The sequence below is a fragment of the Moschus berezovskii genome, chromosome 27 (assembly GCF_049115385.1).
Source record: "Moschus berezovskii isolate FMDL1 chromosome 27, NW_MosBer_1.0, whole genome shotgun sequence".
NCBI classification, from domain to species: Eukaryota; Metazoa; Chordata; class Mammalia; order Artiodactyla; family Moschidae; genus Moschus; species Moschus berezovskii.
Window position 1 is genome coordinate 8222489 of NC_142486.1, and position 9504 is coordinate 8231992.

The 9504-nt window shown below is 51.0% G+C and overlaps 1 protein-coding gene across 1 annotated transcript; it reads left to right on the forward strand.

The window, feature by feature from the left end:
- The first annotated feature begins 1746 nt into the window (after positions 1-1746).
- CCL24 (C-C motif chemokine ligand 24) lies at positions 1747-8765 on the forward strand. The gene is made up of 3 exons (XM_055410073.2): positions 1747-1901; positions 2363-2480; positions 3969-8765. The coding sequence occupies exons 1-3, from the start codon at positions 1838-1840 to the stop codon at positions 4135-4137; spliced, it is 351 nt and encodes a 116-aa protein (XP_055266048.1). The 5' UTR covers positions 1747-1837; the 3' UTR covers positions 4138-8765.
- Positions 8766-9504: the final 739 nt, after the last annotated feature.

Consider the following 9504-nt stretch of genomic DNA (forward strand, 5'->3'; position numbering starts at 1 on the left):
TGAGTCATGAAACCCTGACAGACAACAGGCTGTCCCCTCTGAATCTCTGAGGAGCAAGGGTTAGAAGGGGCTCCCTAAAATGGGCTTGTGAAAAGCTCTTGCCTATGTAAAGGGCTCTCATTGAATGCTCCCATCCTCTGTCAGGTGAGAGTTGGCACTGCTGGCTGGGGAGGAGCTGAGTGGGGTGCTCAGCAATTTTCACTCCATAAACAAGGCACTGTTGATCAAGGCCTCCCCGACTTCAGCCCTGTCCCCATCAGAAGACCTGCCACGTAGCTCCCCTGTGTACCCACTGACCCCAGTCGGGCTGGACAGAGATCCCATGGGAGTCCTTGATCCAGCGGAGAGTGACCCAGAGTTGGTCCATCACATATTCATTTTACAAATACTGGCCATGGAAAAGGTGACCTGCATGGGACTTGGTGGAAATAGGACATTGATCTCAAGGTGTTCATGGTCAACTGGGAGGCACAGACACACAGCTGGTCACCATCAGCCAGGTGATGTGGGCCACTGTCGTGCCCCACAGGTGTGCTCTTGCAAGGCCAGAGCAGAGAGGCTGGAGAAAGCCAGCTGTTCCCGTGAGAGATGGAATGGAGAGGATGGAGTAGATTTGGGAAAGGAAGCAGCAATGACCAGAGTCTCTAAATATGGGGTCCCAGGCTGGGAACCAGGAATGGGGGACAGAGTTGGGTGGGTATCATGTTCCATTCAGTGTGACAACTGAGCTGAGTATTACGGGTTACAAAGCTCTAGGACAGCCCCCACTGACTTTCATCCTCCAAACCTCAGCACAGCCAACCTCACACCCTCCACAAGGGCATCCCCTACTTTCCTCCTCGCGGAACTGGCCAGTCCTTCCAGTGTCCCCTTGTCTCAGGTTTGGGTCCCTAAAGGAGACCCTGAGATGAGGATTCATGGGCCAGTGGTTTATCCAACAGTGCTTGCAGGAGAAACCAGCAGGGGAGAAGGGAAGCAGACCCTGAAGGGAAGGGGTCACTCCAGCCTTGCCTCACAAAGAGAAACTGACTCAGCCCCGACAGGAACACTGAAAACAGTGGAGATCACACTGGACCTGGAGTCTGTAACCCTGTATGTAGCCAGCATTGGTCAAGGGCATCCCTGAGGATGTAAGTTTCCAGACACTTCCCACTTTCTCAGAGCCTGCAGACTAGGCAGCTCTGGCAGCTGGGGGGCTAGAAAGGCAAGGTCACCAAGAGGCGATGCATGAGCATGGCCAAGGGGTCTGAGGGGCTGGAGATGAATGTCCCTTGGCTCTATGCCGTCTCTGCCAGCACCTGCAATAGCTGATTCTACGCACTTGATCTTATATGTGCCTCCCCACTTAGAAGCCTGGCACAAGGTACATGCCTAATTAGAGCTGCTAAATGTATGAATGGATGACAGGAAGGAAGGACAGAGGGTAAAGTTACCCATTTTCAGATGAAGAAGCAGAGGCTCAGAGAGGCGAAAGACTGACCCAGAGTCCCACAGGCAACGGCCAGCATAGCCAGGCTCCCTATCAGCCTTCTGACTGTGCATCCAGCGCGTTTGCTCTTCACCCTGGCGGGGGAATGCCCTCCTCCTCCAGCTCTTTCTTAGTGTGCTCAGGATAACCCCTGACTCAGCTGGCAACAACTTCCCCTTTGCAGATCTGAGGCTTCTAGGACTTTGAATGAGGTAGGGAGGTTCCCCAAAGAAAAGCCGCTATATAAGCCGATGTTTCCTCCTAGCTGCCTGAAAAGGGTCAGAGGGTAGCTCGAGTGCTCTCGTCCCAGCCATTCTCCTCCTGCCTGCCAGCACTGAGCCCTGAGCTGCCCGCTCTGCTCTCCAGGACATGGCAGGGCTCGTGACCATGGCAACCAGCCTCCTGCTCTTGGCCCTGTGCATCACCCCTGCAGGTAAGACCTCTGACCCCATCCTGGGTCTCCTGTTCAGGATAGCCGTCCCAAGGACATGATTAGGATGGCACAGCAGAGCGTGGAGGACCGAGCAGTCTGGGTCTGCAGGGGAATGGTGAGAATGGGGGCAGCCCAGACTGGAGGTGTTTAACGCAGGGTGTGTGTATGCTCAGTTGCTTCAGTCACGTCCGACTCTTTGTGACCCTATGGTCTTTAGCTTGCCAGGCCCCTATGTCCATGGGATTCTCCAGGCAAGAATACTGGAGTGGGGTTGCCATGCCTTCCTCCAGGGGACCTTCCCAACCCAGAGATCCAACCTGTGTCTCTGCGGCTCCTACGTTGCAGGCGGATTCTTTATCCCTGAGCCACCAGGGAAGTCCTTAGGGAATGGGCCCTTATTGAAGCTCAGAGTCTAGGGCAGGCTAGCAGAGACCATGGCTCTTCTCTCTCCTGTCTTCTAGACTCCGTGACACTTCCCTCTTCCTGCTGCATTACCTTCATTGCCAAGAAAATTCCCCAGAGCCGAGTGATAAGCTACCAGCTGAGCAACGGAAGCGTCTGCCCCCAGGCAGGAGTGATGTGAGTAACTGCTCCTCAGGAGGGGAGCGGGGAGAGAGGAACCTCCAGGCTCACTGAGGGCCCCGCTCTGTGACCCCGGACAGGTCACCCCAGCTCTCTGAGCCTCAGCTTCCTCACCAGGAGACTAGACAGAGGATTCAGAGTTGACCATCATAAATACACGAGGCAGCCTTTGGGGCATATTTTTGTTGTTGCTGTTTAGTCGCTTAGTCCTTCAGACTCTTTGCCATACCACGGACTGCAGCCTGCCAGGCTAGTGTCCATGGGATTTTCCTGGCCAGATTACTGGAGTGGATTGCCATTTCCTTCTCCAGGGGATCTTTTCCGACCCAGGGGTCAAACCTGCGTCTCCTGCATTGGCAGACAGACTCTTCACCAGTGAGCCACCAGGGAAATCCATCGGGGCATATAACATTCCCCTAACTAACCCTCTCGGCCATTATATCGGCTGCAGTTGATTATCCCCATTTGACAGGGGGCACCTGAGGCTAGAAAGGTGACCTACTCAAAGTCACTTAGGACTTGAAATAAACTTCAGAGTTGTGAGACAGCAAGTGGGAGCTCCCTTCATTACAGCAGCAACATGCCGTAGATATGTGATCTTTTCTTAACCCAGAAGGTAGTATTTATTATGCGTAACCATTTCCTTGTAGTGAATTGTTTAAAGCTGCTAACACTTGTTTAAATTGTTTTGCGTGCTCAGTCACCTCAATCATGTCCAACTCTTTGCGATCCTATGAACTGTAGCCTGCCAAGCTACTCTGTCCATGGGATTCTCCTGGCAGAAATATTGGAGTGAGTTGCCATGCCCTTCTTTCTCCAGGGAATCTTCCCAACCCAGGGATCAAACCCATGTCTCTTGTGTCTCCTGCATTGGCAGACAGGTTCTTTACCACTAGTGCCACCTGGGAAGCCCCAAAAGCAGCATTTATGCAATGGTTTACAGAATTCAGAGAACTGTGTTTATCAGTCTGGAAGTTAATTCAAACTTTGAATCTTTATTTTGTCTGCATCTTTGAGGGGGATTAAAGAATACCACTGTATTATTATTGGTAATTTTCTCCATTGGCAGCAGACCCAGCTCCACAGCCTGGCAGCCCTGGCTTGGAAGAGGGCATTCCACTGCCTCCTCCCAGCTCTGGCATCCTAACTGACCACCTTTCCTTGCACAGTGTGTGAACTGGAGGCCTTTTTGTCTTGGGGGTTTTCAGTGCATCTTCTCCTCTCATTCCGTGTGGTCTCCCTTCAGACCCAGTGTTCTCTGCAGGCAGGGCTGGGCTCCTCCATCTGACAAGGAGGTTACCGAACATGAACATGAAGTTTTTGAAACAAGGGGATGCAGACGCACAGAGAGAAGACATTGTGTTCAGAGCCTGCCAGGAGGCTAGGGCAGCGGCCTGTCCTCTGGGCTTCTGCGTGCCCTCCTCAGAGACAGAAGGGATCCCACCCACTGCCCGGCTTCATGGGTGCCCTGTCTTCTCCCCACAGCTTCACCACCCGGAAGGGCCAGAAGTTCTGTGGCAACCCCAAGTTGCCATGGGTCCAGAAGTACATGAAGAACTTGGATGCCAAGCAGAAGAAAGCCTCCACTAGGAGCAGGGCGATGAGCACTATAGCCCCTTTCCGGAGACACCCGGCCAACAGCACCTTCATCTAAGCCCTGCCCTGGCCCTGAGTACTGAGCTTGGGGCTGGGCCTCGCCTCCTGGCAGGCTGCTTAGGGCCTGGTGAGCCAGTGGTGGTAGGCAAAGGGCTACTGTTGCCGTTTCTTTGCATCATTCTCAGGGAATGTGTCTAGTTTATTTAAAAAGCCCAAGTCTCCAAGGATCCCAGCCTCTTGCTTTTCCTGAGCTGGGGAGAGAAGTTCCCAGAAACAGAGCCGTGGTGGTCCTTTGTCCTTCCTCTGAGCTGGAGCCAGCCCTCCTCCGACTCACAGGTAGCATAGGAGTCCCACTGCATGAGGCCTGACCTGCAGACAGATTCTGTTTGTGCCTTAGTCTGCAGGCGGCTTCGATGGGCCCTCTGGTCTTGTAGTGAGGCCTCCAGGCTATCTGCCTGTCTGTCTGTCTGTCTGGGGTTGGGTGACCTCTCAACACCTGGAGCTCTCCATCACAATGGGGATGCTCCTGGGATGTCCTACTCACAGGTGAATAAAAACCCAACAAAAGCAGAGGGCTCTTGGTCACAGACACTGCCAGATACTGGCCCTCCTTGCACACCTCTGTGGGACATGATTCATAATGTTTTTGGGAACTCATTGGTTTTTGTAATGAAATGGACCTGGAGGACTTGGGTGAGGGGCCAGCCTGGGGAGCTGCATTCTTCTGTGAAGATATGGGATTGAGGAGATGTTTTGCTTCGTGGTATGTTTTGGCTTCCCTGCTGCTTTGGGGACAAAGACCCACTCTGCCTTTAAGGCTGGCCTTTCCCCTACGTTTCGCTGAGGGGTAGATGGGGTGGGAGTTGAGGGCGAAGAGGATCCCAGTTTTTTCCCAACACCACATCATTTGTCTGTCAAGTGTAGATGGACACCCTGGATGTTCTGAAATGACAATCCAAGTAAAATAGAATCTTTCCTTTGCGGCTGGTCCTGTGTTTCCTGTTCTCATCTCCCTCAGGTGGGAGGTTTGGGGTGTGAACAGTGGAGCGTGTGCCTCAGAGATCACCCTGAATGAGTTGCCCATTCAAGGCTGGGAGGGAATGAAGGCAGCCTGAGCCCAGGGCATCCCAGGAGAGGTCTTGGCCTGCCCTTGGGAATCCTGTTATGAACTTCAAAAACATACATGCATGGCTGGATTCAATTAAATTTCTAAACAATTTCCACAGAATACATTGTTGCACAACAAGCTGTTTAGGCATCAGAAGACTATTAAATTATAAAAGATAGTCTCTGGTTTCAAAGGATGAGGGGAAAAAATAACACATCTACACTCACAAGTCAAAAGCAGTTTGGCTTTCATACCAATCCTGACTGATAAACAGAAGGAGCTTGAAATATGTCGCTGAACTTCTCTGAGCCTGTTTCCCTCATCTGTAAAATGTTGTTGCTGTTGTTGTTGAGTTGCTAACTCGTGTCCGATTCTTTGTGACCACGTGGACTGCAGCACGCCAGGCTCCTCTGTCCTTCACTATCTCCCAGTTTGCTCAAACTCACGTCCATCGAGTCGGTGATGCCATCCAACCATCTCATCTTCTGTCGCCCTTTCCCCTCCTGCTCTCAGTCTTTCCCAGCACCCGGGTCTTTTCCACTGAATCGGCTCTCCAGGTCCGGTGGCCAAAATATTGGAGCTTCAGCTTCAGCATCAGTCTTTCCAATGAATATTCGGGGTTGATTTCCTTTCAGATGGACTGGTTTGATCTCCTTGCTGTCCAAGGGACTCTGGGGAGATGAAAACCTTTTCATTTTTGTTTGCGTTTTCCCCAGAAGCAGTCCCCCAAACAAAGATTGGGGTTAAAATACTACATTTGGGTGGTCCTGGTCGCACACACAGGAAACATCACCAGGAAAACGAGGATGTAACACGAGCGACAGAAAGCAGCCGGTAAGAGAGCGTCATCAGGCAGAGGGGAGTCAGCTCCAGCCACTGGGCAGTGCTGTGAGACCCGCCCCTCAGCATGAGACCTCCCTCCATCACCCATTGCCAACTGGGGAGAGATCCCCAGCGGTCTTCCTGCAGGTGGGAGGCAAGCCAGCCTTCCACAGGCCACAGCGAGCCTCCAGGTGCAGAGTCTGAAGAGCACTGAAAAGACCCGCCAGTAAACTATCAAAGTTCTTCGGTTGCTGTTCAGCCGCTAAGTGGTGTCTGACTCTCTGCGACACCGTGGACTGCAGCATGCCAGGCTTCCCTGTCCTTCGCTATTTGCTTGAACTCATGTCCATTAAGTTGGTGATGTAATCCAGCCATCTCATCCTCTGTCGCTCCCTTCTCCTTTTGCCCTCAATCTTTCCCAGCATCAGGGTCTTTTCCAGTGAGTTGGCTCTTAGCATCAAGTAGCCAAAGTGTTGGACCTTCAGCTTCAGCATCAGCCCTTCCGATGAATATTCAGGGTTGATTTCCTTTAGGATTGAGTGGCACCTTCTTTTAACTCCATACAAAGCAGAATCAAGGGTATGGGCAAACCACGCAGAAAAGAGGACATTCTGATGGGGGAAGAGAGCCTGCAGAAATCCTTAGCCAAGAGCTGCCATCTGGATGGTGACTGAGCTTTCCCTCTGAAAAGAAGAGCGGTTTTTTAAGGATGGAAGAGAGCTTGCATCTTCAGGGATGAGAGACTGAACCACAAATAGACATTGGTCTCATCGGTGACAACAGAACTCTGATGCAGAGCCTCTGTAGCAACCAGCCCAGAACCATCACGAGATAGGTCAGTGACTGCCAGCGCCTTAATGGTCCCCCTTTTCCAACTCAGAACCAGTCAGAGAAAGCCAAATATATTCCTGGGGTTTTCCCTGGAGGTCCAGTGGTAAAGAACCTGTCTGTCAATGCAGGAGACACAAGAGACTTGGGTTCGATCCCTGGGTCGGGAAGAAGCCCTGGAGTAGGAAATGGCAACCCACTCCAGTACTCTTGCCTGGGAAATCCCAAGAGGAGCCTGGTGGGCTACAGTCCATGGGGCCACAGAGAGTCAGACATGACTGAGCAACTGAAAACCAGTTGTTAAGACTCTTTGCCTTCCAGTGCAGAGGGTGCCGGTTTGATCCCTGGTCAGAGGAGCTAAGATTCCACATGCCTGGTGGCCAAAAAAACCAAACATAAAAAACAGAAACAACATTGTAACACATTCAATAAAGACCCACACCAAAAAAATATTTAGAGAAACAAACAAACTCCCAAATCAATCACAGAAGAAGTTTGTTTCTAGTTATCCCGTTTCCAGCTTCCAATCAAGACATCCCTGTGCCTCCCTTCACATCCTCGCTGAAAGTCTCCCACTCCCTGGTGGCCCGCGAGTCCCTGCCAAACGCAAATGATGCATCTGACTCCTCTGCTGAAGCCAGCGTGGAACGAACTGGCTTCTCTGGTTCTCATCTGGCGGTTCATGTTTGTTTCGTCAGATCTGGCACAGCGGCAGCCAGGCTCATGAGAGGATTGAAGCAGATGATGGTGAGGGCACGAGTGCCCCCGAGAGGGTGGAGAGGCTGGAACTCTGTCCTGCAGCTGGCAGGCGTGTCTCCTGGTCCAGCCTCTTTGGATGGTCTGGGAGCATATGTCTAAAAGTTAAACACACAGACCATTGGCCCAGCAGTTCCACCTCCAGGAGTGTGTCCTACACATTTGCACAGAAGTGCACGTACAAAGATTGCAGGCAGCGCTATTCGTGTGGCTTCTCTTGTTTCAGAGCGTGGGTCCAGTAGTTGTAGTTCATGGGCTTACTTGCCCTGTGGCATGCAGGATTTTAATTCCCAGACCAGGGATAAATCCATGTCCCCTGCATTGCAAGGTGGATTCTTAACCACTGGACCACCAGGGAAGTCCCCCAAGACATATTTTTAAGTGAAAAAAAAAAAAAAGCAAGGTGCATAAGGGCACGTACTGTATGAGCCTATTTGTGAAAATAAAGATGCTGGTATGCTTAGCAACTTGATGGATACAGACTATCAAGGGTGGTTGCCTTTGGCAAGTCAGAATGGGAGTCATGGAGACAGGAGATATTATGACATCTTAATTAGTACTTTTCTGGGGTGTTTAAACTTCTTGCTATGTGCACTTATCCCTTTTGTAGTAAAAACTAGTGTACAGAAGCTGTATTGTCTGTGCTCCTTTCCCTTGGGCTGTATACCTTTGGTGTGCTGCTGACTTCTTCCAACAGTCAGGAGGATCTGTGGCTCTGTGCCTGGGCACTTCATTCTTTGCCAGAAATAACAGGGAATGAAGAGCCCCAGGCAGCCCTCAACCAACAGCTAATTAGAGTGGATGTCTTAAAGAAGGCAATGGCCACCCACTTCCATATTCTTGCCTGGAGAATCCCACGGACAGGGGTTGAACCTGGTGGGCTACAGTCCATGGGGCTGAAAATGTTGAACATGACTGAGCCACTGAGCATCAGTGTAGTAGTAGAAAGAAAAACATGGTGTTCTGTTAACAAATATAGTACAAATAAAATTAACAGAAATAAAATAAAGTAGACATCTAACCACCATCCCAAGTCCCTAATTGCTTGGTGGAAAAAGCCCTGGGGAATGTGTTCTCCAGTATCTGCCAACAAATTGCTGTGTTTCACAATCAATTATAGGCTTGACAACACACCCTTCTGGCTGCCTGCCCTTCTTGCTTGTGTGTCTGCTTCTCCTAAATAAACTACATACTCTTGGACTCTCATCTCAGGGTTTGTTTCTGAGGAAATGCAAACCAAGTCAATCAGTTTAAGTGACAAACAAAAAAAAAAACCACAATAAAGGAGAGACCACTTAGTCTGAGGAGTCAGATGGAGTTGATACCAGCCCCCTCCATTTTGGGCTGTGTGATGCTGGAGAAAGTTAATTGAGCTCCCTGGCCTCAGTTTCCACATCTGTAAAATGAGCATAACAGAAGTATCTGCCTCATGTGTCGGCCATGAGGACTAAACAAGGCACTTGATGCATGGGAAACACTTATCTTAATGCCGGGCACGTGGTAACTACTCAATGAGTGTTAACTGCAGGCAGGCTCAAGATAAGGCAGGAGGCAGAGAAGCTGAAGCTGGTCCTGCTATGGCCAGGGCACCCGGATGACCCTTCTGTGGCCATTCCAGTGTCTCTGTGCCCCCCTACTTCCTCCCGTCTCATTTCTCTGATGGCCATTAAGTGCCTCTGCAGAAAGGAGGTCCTCATTGCAATGCTGATCATGAGGCAACTGAACTGTCCACCAGAAGTCCCAGCCTGCCTTGACCCTGGTCTCTCTTTAGAATGTGAGACTTGGCTGTGGGTAGTCAGTCTGTGTGTAGGGAGGTGACACCCTCCTGCCCCACTTCTGGGTTGGCCACCAGCACGATGACAATGCGTGGAGTCACCCAGTCTTTCTCCTGCTACCTTGAGATATTCCCGA

Bases quoted from the DNA above. Each gene is read 5' to 3' on its own strand.
- CCL24 (XM_055410073.2), top strand. From the start codon at position 1,838: ATGGCAGGGCTCGTGACCATGGCAACCAGCCTCCTGCTCTTGGCCCTG. The intron at 1,902-2,362 runs GTAAGACCTCTG...CCTGTCTTCTAG, and splicing joins CCTGTGCATCACCCCTGCAG to ACTCCGTGACACTTCCCTCT. The intron at 2,481-3,968 runs GTGAGTAACTGC...TTCTCCCCACAG, and splicing joins TGCCCCCAGGCAGGAGTGAT to CTTCACCACCCGGAAGGGCC.